General features: G+C 41.0%; 1 protein-coding gene across 4 annotated transcripts in view; it reads left to right on the top strand.

Annotated features, from left to right (window-relative positions):
• ZFYVE28 (zinc finger FYVE-type containing 28) overlaps positions 1-16624 on the top strand; it is a 145950-nt gene extending 129326 nt beyond the window's left edge. For all 4 annotated transcript variants that reach the window (XM_088056862.1, XM_088056861.1, XM_014263206.2 and 1 more), the window contains 4 exons: positions 269-385; positions 1966-2070; positions 13311-13414; positions 14329-16624. In XM_088056862.1, coding sequence (XP_087912988.1) covers positions 269-385; positions 1966-2070; positions 13311-13414; positions 14329-14460 — 458 coding nt within the window. In that variant the 3' untranslated portion in view covers positions 14461-16624. The remainder of the gene's footprint in view (positions 1-268; positions 386-1965; positions 2071-13310; positions 13415-14328) is intronic.
• Positions 16625-22970: the final 6346 nt, after the last annotated feature.

Genomic DNA, 22970 nt, shown 5'->3' with positions numbered 1-22970 from the left:
ATGAATCTCTCAGTATTTCCTGCCAAAGGATAAGGAAGACATTGGCTTGCAGGTAGCATAAAAACCAGAATGTAACTTGGCCATTACGGAGAATTAATTTAATCAGATGTTCAGTTTTTATTCTTAACATGAGCAAGTGATCCCCTAAAATAAGTGAGGCCATTACTGCTACTAACTGCATAACTGCTACTAACAGGCAGATTTAAATACTTTTTAAATAATGGTGTAACAGTCTAGAAACGATTTACCCATTTTCTCAAACTCTAAGGTGTTGCTGACCAGCTGCAGACAAACTATGCTAGTGATCTGAGAAGTATCTTAAAGACATTGTTTGAAGTTATGGCAACCAAACCTGAAACAGAAGACAAGGAAAAGCAGAAGAAAGGTAAAAGATCTAAGCATTTGTTTTCTATAATGAATTTCTGCTGGTAGCCCAGTGGGGATCCATAAACTATTTGACATGAATTCCCCTAATATATTGTTACGTTTTTGGCAGTACTCACTGTACAGTGATTTCACCTAAGTTTAAAAGGAATCATGGAAACAGACTATAAGCAGGATGAAGTCACTGTGTAGGAACACAAGAGTTTGTCTTAAGGCAAATACTGACAGTAAAGAGTTAAAGTCTTCAGAGCTCATCTGCTGTTTCCATATTTCTATATTTAACAGCAGCACAGTGTTTGTAGCCCATATAGTTTATAGCCCATAATTTATGCAGGGTTTGGACTTTGTGGATTTATTTTTTCCTCCCCACATGGGTTTCATACTGGGTACATTTTAAGTTACCAAAGAACAGACTATAAGATGCAAATACTCGTTAAGATGCTGAAATCTATTCTGTCTTGAAGAAATTGAAGAATTTGGCTTCAAGATGGAAGAATACCACATTCCAATTCTAGATAATTAAAGTAAGGGAACCAGAACTAGATCATGAACTGGCAAAAGATTTTTTTCCTCTATGATCATTTGTATTATTTATTTTCTAAGCGGCAAGACTTAGATAAGTCTGCTAACTTATCTAAGAATAACCATGTCATCTCAGCAAGGCTGCAATTACCTTTGTCCTTTGTTATCATTACAACTATCAGCATCTGAAAGTAACCAGAGCTCTTTTTTTTTTTTTTTTCCTACTTCCTTTCCTCAGGATTGAAAACTTTTTCTCCCATTTTCATTTGAAAGCATTGAGGTTTTTATGTGAAAAACTTAGTTAAAAGTTGGATCAAGATAGCAGAAAAAAACCCTTACACTCCAGTCCAGATTCTGCGATGGGATGATGCACAACATGCAATACAGTCTTCTGTTACTTTTGGTTGAAACTTCCAGAAGAGTTTTTGATGCCCGCTGGTCGTGATGTGAAAATAGACTGGGGTTTTTATTGTTTAAAAAAATAAATAAATAAATAAATAAATGGGGTTAGACAGAATTGCTAGAAAGAACTCAAGAGCTCCTGAACCTTCAAATAAGAGTAATAAAAAGCCTGGAGCTGTAGAGAATTATCACTGGGAAATATGTAGTAATCAATAGTACTTGGATAGATGTAATTTCTAATGGATGAATTCTTCATTAAAAAAGATGATATTGACAAAAGTAAGCATAAACAAAATGAGAGAAAAAAGGAGGAGTCTTGGGGTGAAGCTTCTCTTTGATGTGTGTGATTCACCTTGGAAATATCTCATTGTTCTCAAAATCTACTTGTATTAAAAGACCCAAGTTAAGAATTGGGAAATAAAATGTAGATGCAGCTAAATTAGCAGAAGACTGCATATCCTGTAACAACAGCATCTTTCGTTTCTGTTGTCATCCCAAAGAAGAATAGGAGACTTGTAAATCATCTGTTTGTGTCAGGGTAGAGAAAAAGCAAAAAGTCTGAAAAGGTGCTACTGTGTTCTAATCCCAGAAGTTCAAACATGAATCTTTTAAGTGAAAATTGAAAAAAATATGAGTACTTTTTAAATTGTTTTACAGTTAATCATGGTTTAAGGAATGCAGCATTGGAAGACTGTGCTTTATGTCAAGAAAGTATATCATCCTCAGAACTTGCAGCAAAAGCCAGAGATGGGGACTTTGAAGGTATTTTCTTTTTTCTAAGAATTAAAATGAGATAACACTGATGTATAAAAAAGTGATCATTAAAATGAAACATCTTTTAATGTTTGGCTCTGGAAAGTGAGTATAAAATGTTGTCATGGTGCTTTAGAGACAAAGTCAGCAGGTAAACCAAGCAGCCTCGTGAAACTCTTACCCACAAATTGTTGTGTGCAGTATGAATTTCTCTGTATCACTGCAGAAAGGGTCTGTATAGTAAAGGCTTTAATACAGTGTATGATACATCTGACGAGTTTCTGAGGGCTATGTGAGATGCAAGGCCCTAAGTAAGGTCTTCTCAGCCAAATCTTAAGGGGGTTTTTGTATCATTTGCTGCATGTGGATGTGCTGCTGTATCCCAAGGTAGAAGTACCTTTCATGTTTTCTTTACTTTTGTCTTTGATCAAGATATTTTGGCTAGTATTTTCACATTCTTCACCATATTATTTCAAAGGAAAGGGTAGTTTTAGGTAAGTCTGCTGAGGTTGCTCCAGTCTCACTGAGTACATGGTAAGAATGAAGAAAGCATGTAAGTCTTAAAGTTTTGGTTGAGGTTCAAGCATTCTGAAAGCTCATGAGTAGTTTTTCTTCTGTTAATCTGAGCTTCTTCAGAGATAGTCATGGGCTGAAGTCCTATTATGGCAAACTCAGTATAAAAGATGGATTAAAAGATATCAGAGCACTCACAGTCAAAGAATAAGAAAAGAGATATATGAGATGGAGCAAACAAGAAAGCAATCAGCTTTGATCTTCAGGGTTAAGTAGTGGTTTCAACACGCCAGGAGCCCAATTATCAGAGCAATAATACGTCTGTGGCCAAGTGAAAAGTACAAGACAACCATCAGCTATGAAACTGTATATGAGCTTCCCAGAAACTCAAGTGTGCAGTAATTTCCTTGTGCTTGAAAACTTTGATGTATTGTTATGTATTTGTCCACATACACTGCTGTCTGTCCAGTGAGAGGTTTGGAATACAGCATGACAGAGCTGGGTGATAAAGCAGTGTGTGCTTCTGCTTGTATGTGGAGGGTGGTGACCAACAGAAAAGAAGTATTGGTTCATGTCATTTGTAATAAAGATCAGAAATCACAGAGGGGAAAAAAAGAACTCTTAAAGATTAGATTTGAGTAATACTACATATTTATAACTTACTTTGTCCTTATATAAAACCCATAGTTTGCTTGCTTACCCTTCTTTTGAAGCTGCAGGCTAAAGGATCTAATCTGTTTAGAACAGCAGGACTAATTCATGTATAATGCACTGTAGAAATATTATCTTTTCTGGAGGATGATTTGGAGGCAGATAAAGAACTACTCAGTAGTCATCTTAATTGATTTTTCTATTGTGCTGTAATTCAGAATGTCACAGAAGGTGCAAGAAGGAACAAATCTTTAAGCAAAATCCTTACTGTGTGTAGGCTATATTGCAAACGAGAGCGAGATTATTCCTTCCCTACCACTTCAATTCATCGTCTTTTGTTCTGGATCGATGCTGATGCTGTCAGTGAATTTGACTTACAGAAGTTGAAAGGCAGTTACTCTGAACTGCAGGATGCTACATAACCCTCTCACAGTGGATGTACATTTTGTCATAGCAAAGTCACTTCTCTTCCCTGGCATGTTGCTCAGCTTTTAAGGTTCTTGAGCCTTTCATGACAGCTGATATTGGCACAGAGGATGTTTCATGTTTGGAGAAGTGAGTTGGGATGTTATTTAATGAAATAAGAAGACAATGGTCTAGGTACTTAGGTGATGTTCTGGCCACTGCTGTACAGGGGAATCCTTGGAGGTACAAAAGGCTCTGCAGCATCCAGGCAGCATGAGTCAGTTATGTCCCTGCCCTAAGTGAATGGTAAAACCAGATATGTAGTACTTATGTATATGCATATAAATTCAACAAAAATTACCCCCTGCCTGCACCTTTATTCCAGAATAGCAGGTGTTTTATGTGTGCCTGCATGGTAGAAAGCAGATCTTTGTGGGGATAACCAGGTCCCTTTTGAATAAGTAGATGAGGATGCCAGGATGAGCTTGGCTGCCTTGGCCCAGTGTTGTCCCACATGAACATATCCTCTAAACTGAGCCAGTTAGCAGGCGCTCCCGCAGGTACTCTACTTCTGGTGCTCACACAGGCTCACTGGGAATGTCTGCACCAGTCTCCTTGCAGACTTTCTGTGGGAGCCTCCCTTGGATTATGTGTGAGTGGTTATGCTGTAAATATCTACTCGTACAAAACAGTGCAGCCCTTCCAACTGTGTAAACTGAAGAGTGTAGTCTGCTCTTACTTGGCTTCATTCCTGATGGAAGGAATTTTATGTATCCCAAAGAGACAGAGGATACTGAGGAGTGTGGAGATGAGCTCCACCTTCCAAAACACAAGAAGTCACAGAAAGTCTACTAAAAAGAACATCTGAAGGTGGCCAGTTTTACTGAATTTATGGGAACTTTAGAAACACTCCTCATCTGCAATACATGCCAATCCCCTGTCCCTTCAGGTCACAAGTTGTCATTGCTGGCAACACTCTGCAGATTTTTTCTGCTGAGATGTGCAGGGATAGCTAAATTGATACATGGTTTTGCCACCCCTACGGCATCCAGCATGAGGCATAAACTTCCACCAAGATTTTAACCTCTGCAGCTATGTGCCTTTTCTCTCTTACAGCACCTCCCAGTGTATCTTGTTTTTGCTGGCCACTGTGGCAGGAACAGCCCCTGACTTCGGGTGATGTTTGGGTGCAGGTGGAAGATGTCTGGTAGATAAGGCAACTTTTGGTGCTTGAACATTGTTCCCTATTTCTTCTAGTGAGACTGGTGTGTTTATCCTTCAGGCCAAATCTGGGCCATTGGCCATCAACAGGAGTACAGGAATGCACCACAATTATCACTGTAAATGGATTCAACACAAAGACTGAGAGCATTGCATCAAAGTTAATGAATTCCTTTTTTGTATGTCAATTCTATACCTCAGGTCACTCAATTATTTCAGCTGAAAGTGAAAATAATTTAAAGCTAAGAGCACATCAGTAGTTTTACACTTCTGCCATTGTGGCAGAGTGTGTATCAAATTGAGAAGGTCCAGCCAACTACCTGCCAGGAAAGCTCTTCCCTATTATCAAATAAATCCCTCTAACTGAATGTAGCAAATGTTTTAGATTGTATTCAATCAATAGTATTAAACCCCCCAAAATGGAAAGCAAGCCCAGCAGCCTGAACAAATAAATGACCTTAAGATTGTACTGAAGGTTTCAGCCTCTACTCACATTATGAAGATGAATCACTTGTTTTTGTCAGATTTCTCATTCTTATTGTGTATAAAACCCACCAGCTGGTCTGGGCCATAAAACAAATATGAATGTTTATTATGAGCCAACTGACATTGGCAAGGGTTTAAGAGTTAAATCCTGTGACCCTCTGAAGGTTGAAATATGATAAACTACAGATTAATTGGCATTCCAAAGCAAAAGCATGAGCCTGTGGTCTATATGTTAATCTTTATTGTCCTAATGGTGTAAGATTATTGTCAAGGAAGTATATGCATTTATACTTCATGGAGTATTAAATATATATGTATATATTTATAGGAAGAGAATGTAAAACAAATTTTATTTTCCTATGGTAGAATATTAATCTATACAATATTCAATAAGTAATTTTTAAATATAGTGAAATTTCTTGTCCTGGTTGTATGATGGAGGTGATGGCCAGTGGGGTACAAAGTTCTGTGTGTAAACTCAAAGCAAATTGTAGTGGCAGGCTGCAACTGGGCAAAAAGGTTGGGCTCTTGGCTGCCAGTGGTGCTTGCTCTGAATTGCAGTAACAGCAGATGGGGCCTGTGTGCTGGGACCTTCCATGGTGCTGCCTTTCTCCCTGTGCCCTGGTGAGCTGCAAACCAGCACAGGAAGAACCTTGTTGGCTAGTTCCTGAGCTCCAGCTTGGACAAACCATTGTTGGATGGGAGTTGGCTGAGAGTGGGCAGCATGGGTCTCACACAACAGAAAGGAAACCTCTGTGTTTGAAAATGTAAGAAAATTGCTTTTATTTAACACGGTGTAAATGCATCCTAATACTGTATATTAAAAATGACATAGCTCTCTCTGGATCTCTGATGCAGTACAGCTTTAGAAAGACCAAACACTGGGGAAGTAGAAGTTTGCTGTCCTTCTGCCATTTATGCATCTAGCATCATATTTCTAGCTGTACCAGAAAACTTGCTTTGTGTTTGCCAGCAGATTCCCATGTATGTACATAGGTGTACACATGCAGAGAGTAACTTCTTAACTTTCTTGGCTTCAAAATTACTACCTTTTTATGTTTTCATTTATCAGTTTGTTAATGGGATCAAGCATAAGTGCTCACCATATTTGGGAGCATTATATTTATCCTTCTGAGTTTGATGATTTTAATACTAAACTTAGGCAAATCTGAGTTTCACTGTGTATGTATTTTGGGATAACATTATCAGGAGGACTGATCTGTTACAACTGAGGGAAATGCGAATATTTTTAATTATCCATTTAATGAAGTTAAAGGCAGGCTAAGAAAGTGAGTTACACTTCTTGTCCTGGAATAAGCATGAGATACCTAGAAATCTGAAGCTTTTCCTCAAGGAAAACCAGCAAGAATTATGAAGCCGTTGGTGCTCCATGAAAATATTTGCTGTAGCATCTCGGCTCTCTCTGCAGCCGTACGTGCATTTTCATTCCTTATCCCTCTAGCATCTGTACAGAACTGCCTTGCTTGCTACCACCTACCTAAAGCTGCAGACATAATGGATTTGCTGTGGCTGCCAGTACAAATACCTGTTTGTGCCAAGTAGTGTTAGCATCTGTTTGCTTCACAGAACACACAATTTCTCCCTTGCCATCCTGGCCCTGACTGCTCTCTAACCAGCAGCACAAGAACAACTCAGAAGTTCATAGTCCCAGGGCTCAGACTCTTGTTCTTGTTGCAGTGAGAAGTCACTGGGTCAGAAAAACCCACCCATGCTCCTGTATGTGCAGAATATAATCACCATGGCTCTTGAAATAGCTGTCAGCCCCAGCTGAAATGTTTCCTTTTTACTTTTGTCCTCCATGTGCCTGCGGTTACTCTGTTGTTTAGAATGATGACTAGCAACACCTTGTAAATGAAGTTAAACTCTTGCGCAGTTCAGTGGCCGAACATCTTCTGTCCGCATAACTTTACACTTTGTCCTTTTTCAGCAGCTCTGCTTACACTATGTGAGAGGAATCTAGCATCAAATTTCCATATGGAGGCAATGTTTTATAATCAACTGAACGTATTTAATCATGCAGTATAGAATTACAGGATTCTTACGGGTTTTAGGTTGTAGTGCAATAATTCAATCTGACTTATGTTTTAAGAATTGGCTCAGAGCCTTTTCCCTTCTCAAAGACTATTGCTCTTGTTGGCACTATGTGGAACTTATTGAGACTTCCTCACAGTATGTAAGGGAAAACATCCCCTAAATACTGTAAAGAACAGGCTTATTCAATTCCGTAACATCTTAAATGGGATTTTGATTAGGTTTGAAACTTTTTGTCTAATAAATAAAAATGTTTTGACTGTTCTGGTATATTTTATGTAGATCTACATTATCAAATTCTTTCTGTTTTATAATTATTGGTAGATCTTACAGAGGATATTCCTACTAATGGTTATATGGAAGATCCAAGTCTCTGCTCCATCTGATTTAAAGTAAAAATTTGACCCAGTGGAAACCAGTGTTTTCTATGAGAGTTGCTCCATTTTATATAAATAATTATTTTGCCCAAAGACCCAGTTGCTGATCATGTACCTGGACCGAATGGAGACAGAACGATCTCATTCAAGGTGATACTGAATCAGGCAGAGCAGAGGCTTGAGCCCAAGTTTGCAAAGCTCTGTGTCTTGGTGAAAGCTTTCTAGATTTGCACAGAAATTCCATCCTAAGAAAGCTATTTGACCAGAGCTGAAGCTAACAAGTCTGTACCTCTGTTCTCCCTTACTCCCAAAATTTTCATCAAATTATATTAAGCATAAAATTTATTTTTTAAAAAAAAAAATCAAGCTGGCTGTAATCAGCACTGAATCTGCTGAGCAAAGACAAAGATTACTTTGGTACAATTGCCTCTTAGAAATCTTACATCAAAGTCAGAGATTGCCCAGAATGACATGTTGAAAATCAGGTGTGATGAGGGACAAAAAAGGTTCATTTTACTGTGGCAGTTGAAGTGAGGAGTAAAGTCAGGTCACCTTAGTTTTCTACATTCTGTGCTTAAAACTGTGAGAATTTACAATCCTGCTTTTATCAGAAGAGCTCCAGCAAGTGCATGTGACCCTTTTTTCAGCTGTGAGGGTAATGCACTGTGACGGCTGCAGCGGTGTCAGTTCCACAGGCTGCTGTTGGAGCAGCCCTCTGCAGGTTAATTTGGTAGAAGTATAATCAGGGTTATTTTGCATGATGTGTTCTGAAATCTAACACACAACAGTGCAGGAGGAACTTTCAGTTGGAGTTCTGCGTTAGGAATACTTGATAAAAACAAAAGATGCAGAAAGGGGTCTTTTCTCTGAATTGTCTGGCTGTAACACAAACATCACCACAAGCTGGGGTTTAGCAGCTGCTCTTCAACAGGGAGTCGTGGTGTGCATGTTTCTGATCTGTTTCCTACCACAGTATAGATTTGCTAGCCTAGGCCTTCTGGAAGCTCCAGCAACTTCTGGGGTTGTTTCTGTCTCTCCACATCAGTCTCTTCTTGTGTTTCAGCACCACAGGAAAAACTTCAGCTTTCTGGGCTAATGTTTCACCCATCATAGCTGATGGATTCAGGTTCATATTCTCTTCCTCTTGTGTTCTGTGACAGAGAGATGATCATCTTGGTTTTCTGAGATTAGATCTAATTTTCTGAGATTAGGTCTAATGCACATATTTAAGCCAAATTAATTAATGTATTCTTTTTGACAGTTTACAGTGTCTGCGATTTATTTATTATTTTTTTTGTCCATGATTATGGTTTTCTTAAAGCTCCAGCATCTTGGATTTATCTGACTTTTAACTCTAGGAGCAGAAAATGTTTTTAGCTAATGAGATAGCATAGACATGTAAAGGTGAATGATAAAAGCTACAGAATAAGTAAAAAGACTAACATTTCATGATTTATGAGAAATTGTAATGCAAGATGTTTGAATAGTTAAGAGCTTTTTTCAGTCTTAATACTATTTCATTTTATCTTCTGCCTTTTCCTTTCTCTAAGCTTCTTATTCATTTAAATACTTGTTTCTCTTCATTTTTCTGCCTTTTTTTCTGTGCATGCTTTTAATGTTTTCGTCTAAAATTTGTATCTGTAGTCTGTCTCATTAATCCCTTCCTTCCCTTCCTCCTCCTCTTTGATGTTTGTGCTGTGGACTTCATCCCTTTCCCAGCAGACTTCTCCAAACTCTCACTGCATGATAAAGCACTGGGCCAATTAGCCCAGGAACAAGGTTTTCCCTCCCTTCCTTGTCCAAATCCCTGAGGCACAGGCAGATAATGCTTTAGAGACTGGATGTTGCTATTTGCTGCAGCATGCAGAGCTAATGGAGCAGCGTAGCCTGGAGAAGGACTATAACATGAGAAGCCTGTGGATGAGGAGCTGCTGCCCTGCTTCCAGCACATCTTCAGGCTCATGCTCGGGGTTTAATTCATGTAACGCGCTCTCTGCTCCTCGCATTGAAGCTTTTATCCCCTCCTGAGAGGGCTCCTCAGACAGTGTTTCAAAAGCCCTATATTCTATAAACAGCCTGGTGACTCAGTCGTGTGCAAGTCAAAGGCCGCTCCCAAGGCTGAGCGAGATGAGGCTGGGGAAGGAAACCGAGGGGTGGGATCCTGTGGCCACCAGGGCTTGTATGGGCTCAAAGAGACAAAATCATTAGGACTTCATCCTTCCTGCCAGGGTGAGCGCTTTGGCTCCGGTCCAGGACTGCATTTTATTTCTAAGTGCATAATCTCACAACTCTGTGTTTGTAGTGGGTGTAAGGCCCCTTTCAGTCGGCTGGAAGGAAAGGCATTGGGGTAGTGGGCCTAAGTTCCCTATTTCAAATGTTACTTCAGTGCCACACCGCTATGATTTTGTGCAAGACATCCCTCTCCTGATTTCTCCCCACACACCGACTGTAGCTGGGTGATGAGGATTAAAGCAATTACGTTTGTACAGCATTTTGAATGTTAAAAGCTGTTACATAACCAAGTGTTACTATTTGGGGGTGTGCTGCAGTGCTGCAGATCTGGGAGGGCACTAAACCCCCTGAGGCAGTGGAGCACAGGACTGGCTGTGCACCCCTGCTGATGAGCCACTGTCTGGGGGAGAATGTGCCCTTTAGCCACCCTACTGACACATTAATTTAGTGAATCAGCTGAAGTGACACCAATGTGGAGGCAGAGAGAGTCCCTCTGCTGTGGGAGAGCGTTTTGTGGAGAGGGTTGTACTGTTTCTGTGTGTTGCCAATGAGTTGTGAATTATTTTTATAAAAAACAGTTTTAAGATGAATTCATCTGTCAGTCAAGTGATTCTGTAACTGTGAATTATGGATTATATGATGATTATTAGTTTAAGGTCATTATCAAAATTTGCTGGGTGGCTCTTTTGGTTTTGTTTGTTTGCTTAGTTTTTGTTCAGGGGTGTTTTTGGTTTTGGGGGTTTTTATTGCAGTTACTCTTTCTGTTTAGCATGGAGGTAAATCCACGGAAGATCAATTGAAAAATAAGTTTTTCAGCATTGCACTTCAAGGGCAACAACAGAAAAATATAGGGAGGCGGGAAGAAAAAATAACTCCGTCTTCCCCCTCCCCCCTAAAAAAAGCAAACAAAAAAAGCCCCTCAAAGAAACCCAAACCAAAAATTAAACACCTGGTAAGAAAGGTGCTTTCTGTTAATGAGTTCTAGAGTCTTTGTAGTGGGATTGCATTGGCTTATAATGTGTGTGGCTTACCTGTGATCTGAGGGAAGAGTGATGATGGCTCCAGCTGCTGCAGAAGTGGCACATCACATTGGGATGCTGCAGGGGGTACAGAAAGGGCCTGTGCTTCTGTGGCTTTTCTGTGAATATTAAAATCAGTAACTATCTGAACTTGGTAGCCCACACTGCAATGCAGTTGATAAAACATCAATATCAAATTGAGCATCTTACCAAGCCTGCTTTCACCAGATCTGCAGAGGGAGACCTGGTAGCAGAGAGATTGAATAACTTCCTAAATTTTGCTGTCTTCAAAATGAGAGAGAATTAATGGATAGTTATATCCCTGGAAACATAATCTATGTAGAGACAAGTTTTAAACAGGAACATTGTTATTGGTTCACATTTCTGGTTTTTGTTTTGGATATATGTGATAACCCAAGGGGCCTCCTGGATGGAGAACATGGGGATGCTCCGTCAGGCTTGCCATGGTTTCAGATCACAGAAAGTGACAAAATTTTTAAAATCTGCATCATAAACTGATGTTAGGAGTAAGATTCACTAGGCAAGATACACGTAGTGTCTAGGGAGGTTGCAGAAAAGGAAAAGAACTGGAAAGAAAAATCTCTTGGTTCCAGTGTTATTAATGCTTGACTTAAGCTGGCAGTCCTGCTTCTCCCTGCTGCTGAAGGAAACCCTGCCTTTGAACCAGCAATTTGTAGCCTTGTGTCCCCACAGAACATTTTCTGGTGAACTGTTCTCAGGGACGAGCTGAAGGCTTCTGTGTGCGATCTCCTTTTTTTTTTACCACATCGGTCATTTCTCTGCACATCAACTTCTGGGTTTGGTTACTGCCCCTGTAGGTGTAACCTTTATCAGACTGATGTGCTCATTAAGTGAAGGGTAGCTTCCTTAAGCTAGTTCAACCTCTAAAATAGTTTAGAGAAGCCTATAAAAGCTGAGTTAAATTCTAAGTTCTTTTTTTTTATTAATCTGCTTTATGAGCAGTTTCTTACATTGAAAGTTTGTATCCTGAGTTAAATTCTAAGTTCTTTTTTTTTATTAATCTGCTTTATGAGCAGTTTCTTACATTGAAAGTTTGTATCCTTTGTACGTTTAATTTGACAAATGTTGCAATGTGACAAACACATGAAAAGTGGTCATAGTTATGTTGGAACAAAACAGTGGATTTTTCATCTAATTATCTTTCTGCCTGTAGCTATAGCCCTCTAAACCTCTGCATTAACTGCACCATATATTTTGTTGTTTAATAGTATGCTCCTTGAGGCAGGGATCTTGCTTGTCAGGTTTATAAATCAGCAATTGCATGGCTTGCAAACTGTACATAATACTTGGAAAGAAGCTGCATACAGGGAACTTGGATGAATACACCCAGCAGTTCATGTTCACCATGTCCATAGATTCCTTCTGGACAAAACTTGTTTTGCACTCATCAGATTTTTACCAACTTAATTGAGCATCATTATTTCTACACTTGCTTCATCTTTTCTACACTTGTAGAAATCGTAAAGCTTCATCAATTCTACACTTGTAACTCCAGACTCTTTGAGGTCATGTCAGCCTGTTGTGAGCAGAAACAGCTCAACAGAAGGGAGCCCGGTACCTTCTGCCTTGCCAAAACCAAATCATTTCCCTGCTTGTCTTTTATGGGAGGTTGGAGAGCTTACAGGATGCATAAACAACTGAAACATGCTGTTTGTGATAATGGGCAAGTTCTTTCTCTGCTAAGCCTTGTACACTTGATTTTGTGGTTTTGCTGTAGTTACTGGTGACTTCCAGTAAGAGTCCTAATAATTTAGCAGATGGTAATCAGGCTTTGGGTTTATTACCTGTATAGTTGCTTGCCTAATTGCAGAAAAGCAGTTGGCCTTTCAGGAGGAAAGGCTGAAGAGGCTGGGAATGATCTCAGCTCTAAGCTTGTTTTGATGGTGGATGGCACTGACAAAAACACCTGTGATCCAGCTCTGCTTTAATAACCTCTTGTCTTCTTACTTTATTTTGCTTTTCTCCTTTTCCCTGCCACTTGCATTTGACTGAGATAGATTTTATTTCAAATCCAAAGCTGTCATGGGCCATTTTAATGCCTGATGTGCTCTGCCTAAAGGTGGCTGCCTAGCAGAGAAGAGAGGAGTTGAGCCCTCCTGGGCATCCTGAACTCACTCAGCTACTGTTTGCAAAGCACCTGGAGAAATGCAGATGAAACCAGCTGGTGTTATATTTTATTCTCCCTACTTCCTTGAGGATGTAGTAATCATGTGTTTGGTTTTGTTTCCTTTTGTTGCTGTGTTTCTGACAGATCCTCCTGACTGGGTTCCAGATGAAGTCTGCAGCTACTGCACTGCATGCAAGGCTCCTTTCACAGTCATTCGCAGGAAGCACCACTGTCGGAGCTGTGGCAAGGTAATGACTCAGACATGGGAGGAACGACCCACCAACGAGAGCAGCAAATTCATATGTACCACAGAACCCAGCTGCACAGCAAAATGTGTGTGCTCAGCCAGGGTTCTCAGTTCACAGGTGCTTTTGTGTGCCTAGGCTGCCAGCTCTCAGCTTATGTTTACAAAGGGTTGGGGAGGGGTTTGACTTTTATACAGCAATAAGCTGTATAAAGCTAAAGGCAGAATTCCCTGCTGAGATCCTAGAACACTGCCCACCCCAGCACACAGTCATTCTGGACTACTGCTGTAAGCTCCAATGATCCAGGGCAGCCTGCAGTGCCAGGGGTGATGCACACAGAGCTCAGCTACAGGGACAGTGTGTCCCTTTGCTTTCTTTCCAAACCTTTGCAGGATCACTCTGATGTGTAGGGCTGCTGGTTTGCAAGTTTGTGGGGGTGGAAGAGGGAGTGAGGGAGAAAAAAAGCAGTCATGTACCACAGGAAGCCAGAAATCTGCAATCCCATTTCACTTGCTGGCTGGTGTACAATTCAGAAAGGAAGAGGGTAGAGAAGCTGCTTTCATTAACCACGTAGTGGACTTGCAGGAATATGAAATTTGGAGATAGTCGCAAATATTCCCCTAGTCTTTCTTCAAAACCAAGGGGGAGATGCTTCTTTGCACATCTGATGGAGCTGCCTTCTCCTGTGACTTGCAGAGGTGGACAGGCCAGCCTTGGCTCCTGTCAGTGCTGGGCACCCTCACCAGAGGGACTGGGCCCATCCAGATAAACCCCTGCCTGCTGGGGCCCTTCACTTGCTGTGCTGAGGACTATGCTGGTGCCAGCTCATACAGTCTTCTCTCCCCTCCCTTGAAATCAATTTTATCCCATCCTGTTCTTCAGAGGAACTGAAGAGAAATTTCCCTCTTATTTTTCAGATCTTCTGTTCCCGCTGTTCCTCCCACTCCGCTCCATTACCTCGTTATGGCCAGATGAAGCCTGTCCGTGTTTGCACTCACTGTTACATGTTCCATGTCACTCCCTTCTATAGTGACAGAGCTGGTATCTGACATATTAAACTACTGGTGTGTCTTCTGGAGTCTTACATGGACTGGTATCTTTGACCTAAGCCAAGAATTAACTTGAAAGAGAGGCCCAGTGAGGGCACGTAGGCTTTGACATCCATTATTATGAATTTTGTACAGACAGTTTTTACTGCATTTTACTAAGCTGCTAAAGGGAACTACGAAGCGTCTGTAGCTTTAAGGCTACAGTACAGTCTTCCATAAATTTATGACATTAATGTTACGATGCCATATGCAGAACAAATGCACTGTGTGGAAGGAAATAGGGCTCAGAGAATTGAACAGGCATTGCTGCTTATCTTACATGCTAGGAACAGAGTAGCCAGTTAATTAGTCCATCCCTAGTGGATCAGTCCCAAAGCTCAGACACTCCTGTGCCCACTACAATCCCAGCATGGCTATGGGCATCAGCACTCTCCCACCTGCTGCCATTTAACTTCCCCATTTCTAGATTTTTGCTACCTATGCTAGGATTAATAAAAGCAAATCTATTTCAAATCTGTATTCAGTATTTACAAAGGCAAAATTTTCAGTGAATCCCATAGGAAGCACTGAAGCCCTAAAACGGTATATTTCTGTCGCCTTTCATTTACCGAGCAGAGCAATAACTCCAAGTTGTCTTCTAAAGATTTTTACAACTTCGAGTTCCATAGTTTGGAGTTTTGGAAGTATTTATAATCTGAATCATTTATGCTAAATCTTGTTAATAAAAGTCTGACACAGAGGTTTGGTTTCTATATCAGCATTTAAAACTTAACAAACTTTAGAAGAAGTTACCAAATAAATTATTTCATATTAAAGTACATATTTTTAACAGTTTGGCAGCAAAATTTCGTAGACAAGACAGATTATTTCTCCCATAATACTGGGTTTTTTTAAAAGGCAAATATGTAATGAGATATCCAAAAGGTCTTACAGAATGGTCAGCCAGAGAAGGGTACTTGTTGTCCACATTTGGCAGAGTAACCATGTAAAATAGTGCATACTGGTACTTCACTCATACTAACAACTCAGAAGACATTTGTGTTTATTTGAAACACCAGGGAATAATTATTATCTCCACTCAGAGAGGAAAGAAATAAGACTCACACGGATTCATGCTATGATCTTGCACGAACTATTTGCAGTAAGAGCTCCCTGAGTACTGAGGTTTCAAAGGCATTTGGACCTGCTTTGAGTTGGCCACATGAAAAGCAAGACAGTGTGTACTGTGGTTACAGAGGAAACAAGATCAAGAGCTCTTTGCTGTGCCCCCTTTCCTGACTCGTGGTGTTACACACTGTGTTTCAAAGTGATAAATACAAAAATGGATGAGGAAGTTGTTTGCGGTATCATGCTCAAGAAAGGTCGTCACTCAAAATGATAAGGCAAAACTGGCCAGTGTTAATTCTTTTAAAAGATTTTATTTATTTTTTGGGGACATTCCCTTTGTTCAGTTGTTTACTGTTCAGTGTTAATGAGCCATATAAGGGTGCTGAAGTTTGGCACTACTGTCATTTTTATTCAGATGAAACAGCTTCACTTAGTTTATGTGTAATGCACAAGCCTTATGATGCTGTTTGTAGACAATGTCAGCTCTGATGTGTTATCCTCACTTATTTATATTTTTTATTATTATTACTTCCCTGAAATCTTTCTCATGAAATTCTTGGGTTGGTGTGTCTGCATTCACCAGAGTTCGGAAAGGCATGGGGTTGGGTGATTGGTGGAAGATGGGTGATGTGGTGCAAACAATGATACTTATTCAGGCTTAAATCTCAGGCTTCACATTGCAATGATTATTGCAGTTTTATTTTTAGGAAAAAAAAAACCAGAAAAACACAAGAAATTTAATGCCTCTTTTATAGGATTAAAAATATTGCAACAAACTTCAATTGTGAAATAAATATGCACAAAAAGTTGCTTCTGTGGAAAAAAAAAAATCTTATTTAATGCACTGAATATTTATTTAAGCTTGTTTTTATTTTGTAAATGCTGTAATTCAGAATCATTTCCATAAATATGATATTTAAAGATCTCAGACACTATAGTTTCTTATGTAAATACAGACTCCTATTTCTCTTACTGAAAAGCACAATGACTATATCAATACTAATATACATTTGCCTCAAGGAAGACTTTCATCTTGTAATCTCTTCAGATAATTAAAGTGTCAGGACTTTCTACTTCCATGTGCTGGATTGCTCTTTCATTTTGGGGTCTGTTTACATGGAGTGACAGCTGCCATCTTGTCAAACAAACTGGCCTGAACTCTTTCTCACATGGCAAGTAATACAAATGAAATTAGTTTAAATTTGGAAATGGAAGTCACCCATACAGTGAGGGGGTGGAAAATCAGATCTGGAACACCAGCCTGTCACTTAGCATTGCCTTGTGCTATCTCTTGCCACCAGCTGAAAATCTCCCTTCCCAAAATATCTTGTGTCAATGGCCACTTCACACATCAGGCATGTTTGATCTGCCTGTGTCACATCTGAATAATCTTCCCTGTGGGGGATACAAACCTGCTACAAAATACAAAGTGAAAACAGTGCTCCTTGGATCTCCGTGCAGTTATCCTTGGGAAGCATAAATGCCCAGTGCTGCTTTGTTCTGCCCCCTGTATGAGATACAGCTGTTAAAGGTTTTATGAGAATTAATTTTCATTTCCAGAGGTCTTAATGCTGCATGGCTTTGGGATGCCATTTCACTGAACAGAAAACATATTGCAACTCTATGATGTTGAGATCTCGGCTTCATTGGTGCAACAATGGAGAAACTTTACTGCACACAAATGTAAGATTGCATTTGAATTAACATGCATAATGTTTATGGGAAAATACTGCTGCCTTCAGGTGTGTATGAAAAAGTGAACAGTACAAGTTTATCCTAAAGGGACTTTTTAATCAAAAAGGGGATTTCTCCAGAATACAGTATGTTCCACAGCAGTTTTCCTGTTGGGGATATTACAATGGGAGTGAAGAGGATAATAAGGTAAGAACAGTGTTGGCAAAGGTGGCGATAATTCACATGGTGCTGGACTCTCCTGTGTGGCAGTTCCCTTCTGAATCGCGGCTCTTTCCAGGGGGAAAAAAAATAATTACAGTAAACTCTGGAGTGATTCTTTCTAGGTCTGTACAAATTGTACAGCACTTCCAGCTCTCTCTGGGTTTGTACAAGCAGGTGGATATCAAGGCTTCCTCTGCAGTGAAAGGAACTTCAGTAAAATACCTCTGCTTTCAGGGAATACCCCTGTCCAGAACATTCAGACAGACTGAAAAGCTGTCACACAGCATCCCTGTGAGAAGGAACCTGGATGGAAGTGATGGGTGAGGCGTGACCTTTGTGTGCATTTTCTGAGCTCAAAGGAAGGAGGAGGGAAACAGGCTGTGGTTGTGCTTGTACTCAGGTGGAGAGATGGGAAAGGTGGGCTGTGGGAGCAGGAGATTGACTGTAGGAAAGCATCAAAAGCCTCAAACACATCGCAGTCCTGCCTGGAGCTGGAGGAACCTGCTCTCAGTGCCTCACTGAACTCTCAGTTCATGCAAAGTCAAAGCTGCTGGAGCTGCATCCACTGGTTTCCGTGGCAACCCCTGATAGCATCTCTGCCAGAGCCAAGACTGCAGCACTCTGTTCCTGCACAGGCAGGCATGGAGGCTCCTGTTTTCTGCTTCGTCAGAGGGATTGTGATGGCTCAAACATCTTCATTTGTAACCAAGGTTTGTACTGCAGTCAAAAGCTTACCGTGAACTCTCTTTTCTAATGACAGCATTTCACTGCATTATGCTTTGTTGCTTGTCTGGAAGAAATCATCTCTGTAGGCATCCTTTTGACTTCATTGAGGAGGGGGGATTTAGCTCTTTTTCCTTCTCTTTCACCTTTTACCCCACCCCATCACTCAGCTTTCAGTTTCTGCTGTGTATAAACTAAACTCATTCTGTGGTCCCTGTAGATATCTTACACACAGTGAAATATTAAGACAACTAAAGGAGCTTTCATCTTTATTGCTTCCTGATCTTTCCCTTCAAGTTTCCATGCACAGGCTTGTTTCAGACCACTTGTAATCCTTGTACCTGCAGTAGCATCCTGCTACACAGGTCCTTCCTGGCTGCCTGAGATGCCATGGGTCTTGCACCAAGGTGTTTAAAGTCCTGCAGTATTCTTTTACTTTGTGGCAGAGAAAGGATAGATCCTAATTCTCAGGTTTTAATAGCTGTTAGTAAATTATAGATATTGCCATTTGGCTCTTTTTTCCTTTGCTCTTAAACCAAAAAAATGGTAAAATAATAGGCCAGAAGGATGAAGAAGAGAAGACTTGTTAAAGCAGCTCTGGAAGTGTGAAGATGATGTTTTAATGAAGTAATTGGACTCTTTGAAAACAAGCTGTAACTGCATGTGCTAGGAATGCTGGGGCTCATGCATAAAACAGACTGGGCAATTAGTCTTTCATGAACTCATTTCATTTCTTGTTTTCACTAAACATGAAGGCTGTGAAGTGTAAAGAACAATTTTTCCCTCATGTTTCACTCAAAGGTATGAAGCTGATTTTTCTTCTCAGTTTTTCTCTGCAAACAGCCACCAGAGGCCCTGTTGGGGCTCTAACTGAACTTGTCTGCAAAAGGGAAAATCCTGTGTCAAAAGCTACCAGCAGTAGGGCCTCTCAGCCTCCCACCCCTGAGGAGCAGTGAGAGTTGCCTGCATGTACAAGTGACTGCAGAGGGGCTGTTGCTCATGTCCAGCTGCTGGGTGACACTCTCATCTGGTCCTGCTCAGGAGCATGCAGTGTCTGCCATTCCCAGGATGTGAGGGACCACTGTGCCTGGGAATGGCAGAGCCAGCAAGCACTGACCTGTAACTACCTCACATAATACAGAGATTTTATTTTCTGAAAATAACCCCAAGCCAGGCACTCACACCGCTTAAGCAAGTACTTAAACTCATGTCTTACTCTAGAAAGTCTTGTTTATGTATTTCTGCACTTCTACGTAGTTCTTCGCAGGGCAATAAAATCTTGGTGATACTTCCATGACTTTTTTATTCACCAAGTTAATAAAAATGGTATAAAACAGCAGTAGGGAGGGTGTTTGAGGTAGCTGGTTTCCCCATAATATTTCACCAATGGCCAGCTTTCAGGTTTTTAGCTGGAATTAGGCTGTGATTCCAATGGGCCTGTCAGTACAGTGGAAGATGATGATAAGAGACTAGATAAATTCAAGACTAGTCCTGAATGGCATTTGCACTGGTAACCTCTCTGATGATGTCCTGTAAAGCATGTTAAAAATACCTTGTCTTTCATAAGAGGTGTGTCTGAAAATGACACACAAGTGCTTCAGCCTTTTTGGACAATTTGAAGAAAGTTGTCCCTCAGCATTCCAGGGCTGGGCCGCTGGTTTTGCGTGGACTGTCCCAGTCAGATCCTTGGTGATGAGAAGGCACCTGTCAGGTATGTTAAGAGCAGTGTGATTATCTTGGCTTTATTACCAAAGGACCTGTACCATGGCATCTTCTGTGTCTGGGGAGCCTCTGAGATCAAATTTTGAGGGACTTGGTAATTATTTTTTCTGGTCAAGATCATTTGTGATTGCTGCTTCACTAGCATCTTTTCTGTTTATTATGGAGCAGTAAAGCCTGCCAGTTTCGGGTTGTTTTGGTTTCTTAAATTGATTTCACTTTCTTTGGCTTATCTGCAGAAAGCTGGAAATTAATAATTGAAAATATAAACAGAAAAGTAATCACTCCAAGTTCATAAATAAAAGAAACTACTCCATGATGCTCTCAAATACTGGGAAATTATACAGCAAAAACTGAACCCCAAATAGTCCCAAAGTCCTGGGTGTCTGTCTCTGAACCATTTGCTTTTGTCTAGGAGGACTTGTAGCTGCTGGAAAGCTACAAGTTTTGGGGACCAGAATTTACAGGTTTGAGCCAGTGATTGTAACTACTTTGTCTAGAAATAACTCTTCCTTAATTAAAAAAAATAATGAAGTGAATTGCTGCACTTCCCATGTAAAGCAGCTCTGTTCAAAGGAGAGAATTCATCTAATTTGGTCCAAGTGTCTTGTGTCCTGGAACAAAATATAAAGCTACCACTAATTAATTCAGTGACCTCTTTTATTCCTCTCATTGCCATGTCTTTTAGAGTTTCTTTCAGGACAGAACATCAGCCTTGCTTGGAGAACAAAGCAAGACAACTTTGTCCACCTGTATACCTGACAGGTGTTCTTTGTCATGTTTGTTCCTCATATTCTGCTTTCTGCCCTTTCTCTTGCTTTTTCTCTTTAAAGGAATGTTACTGGAGTTAGACTCTAAACTGAGTCTCAGGAAAAACGTTTCCATATTCCTTTCCTGTAGGGAGCATTTGAAATACGTCTTTGTCTAGAGTCTGTCTCAAAAAGGTGCTTTGTGAAAACCTGAGGATGCAGATTTGCATCCAGATGCTGCCTCCACACAACTTTTGACTTACACTGGAACAAGAACAAAGTAAAGAATCCAAAATTCAGGCTGGTGTAAAGTGTGAAAATTCAAGGGTATAGAGTGCTTACTGAAAGTACTCAACACAAGTTCCAGCCTCTGCCACCGCCAGGCGCAAGGCCGCAGGTGGTGCAGCCCTGAGCTGGAGATCTGGGACCTCTCCAGGCTGGAGGGAGAAGCCAAGGAGCTGACAGCCCAAGGGACACTGCCCAAAGGTTTTTGTCCACAGGCTGTTTTGCTAAAAGCAACTTCCAAAAGAAATGCAAGATGTTGTCTTACCTACTGCATTGAGGGTATTTTCAATGAGCTTGGAGAAAACCCATTGGGTGTGCTACTTCTCTCTTCCCACCCAGTGTTAAAGAAACACAGTTCCTTAGCAGGTGGAGGGGACAGAGAGGCTGTTGTCTTTTTGCTTGCTGATTATATTTTTATATGTATTTTCTGCTTGCTTGCTGCAGTAAGAAATGAAAAGGAAAAGAAGTGTTCACTTCCTGGAAATCTCAAATTCCCATTCATGGAACAAATAATTCTCATAGTGTGTTCTATATGCAAATAACTACCAATCATTAAATAATATTTGGTTGTTCTTAAACAGAAAAATCATTAACCCCAAATCAAGCAATTATGAAAGCGCTTCCTCTGAGAACAAACAGCTCAGAAGCTGCAGAGAACACCAGCGCCATGTGATAAAACCCTCTGCCCCGTGTGCTGCTCCTGGAGCCTTTCCAGTGCCTTCCCAAGGTTCAGATGTTGTCACAGCATTAGCTGCCAGAGGAAGTCTGTTCTTGCCAAATCGTATCTTCTTGGCTGCTCTGTGCTCCTGTGCTGCTGGTGTTCAGCTCTGTCAGCCTCTGCAGGGTTGCATTTATTTGTGATATTTATAAAACGGATTAAGCACCTGGCACAAAGGAGGATGGAACCGAATGGGGGAAGGTGTTGAGCAACTGTCCTGCTAAAAATGTTCCTGGTGTGTTTTGCTGTGAGGGAAAAGCCATGGGAGTGACCGAGGGCTTGGAAATGTTCAGAGCTGCAATCTATTGAATGTATCAAAGAAATATGGTTGCAGACACCATCAGTAAATGCCTACGCTGGGTGCACAGGTCTGGGAAGCCTCCTGACAGGGGTCTAATCGGAACCAGTAGCCAGAAGTTGAACAAACACAGGTGAGAAAGAAGGTTAAATCTCCTGTGCCTAACCAGCTGTTGAACAGTGAGCTGATCATTGTGGTGAGCTCTCTACCTATGACCACAAGTATTTTTAACAAACACAACATCAGGTGCTTCTTGCAGGCACAGTGGTGCAGCCAGCCATGTCGGGACCAAGTTAGAAATAAGCACTCAGTGGGGCTGTACTGTGACAGAGGTCAAGACTCCTGGTGGTCTCAGTTTATAAACTGGTCCAGAAGTTACCAAGGGGAAGGATCTCTCTGTGGGCTGATGTGCAGGAGGGATGCAGCAGCACAGGCAAGCCCACCCTATGCTCTCCATCTTCCTGTTTCACCCCAGAGCTAATCCTGCACCAGGGCTGGAGTCACACTGGCATTAGGCTGTTAAAAGCAGCAGGAAAAGAAAGGTAATGGATCAAACACAAGGAAGAGGGATGCAGGGAGGAGCACATTCCCATTTAGGAAGCCAGTGTCTAAAGGAGGGGAAGGAAAATCCCTGACCACAGAAATCTCCCTATGTGCAATTCCTAATCAGCTACAGGAATTACTTCCCAGTTTGCCAAGAAGAGTTCTCCTGTCCTTGTGAGCTGGCTGTGATTTCCTGCAGCGCTCTTTAATACTGGTGTCCTGCTGAATACATCACTCCTACACAGGCCAGGTTGGGCTCTGGCTACCATCAATGTGCCACGTGTGGGAGCTTAGCATGGCTATGTGGAATCACTGCTTCCCCACACCCTGCCTGCAGCTAGAGAAGAAATGATCCTTCTGCTTTGTTTTCCTTCACAAATGCTGGACACAGGGCAACAGGGTTGCCTGAGGAACCAGGCATGGAACCACAGTGGCCAGACCTTACAGTGAGGTACAGCAGAAGATGGAAGTA

Source organism: Pseudopodoces humilis, chromosome 6, assembly GCF_049639895.1.
Source record: "Pseudopodoces humilis isolate 2021_Gansu_Grassland_sample_001 chromosome 6, ASM4963989v1, whole genome shotgun sequence".
NCBI lineage: Eukaryota > Metazoa > Chordata > Aves > Passeriformes > Paridae > Pseudopodoces > Pseudopodoces humilis.
This window is presented reverse-complemented; position numbering and strand designations above follow the sequence as displayed.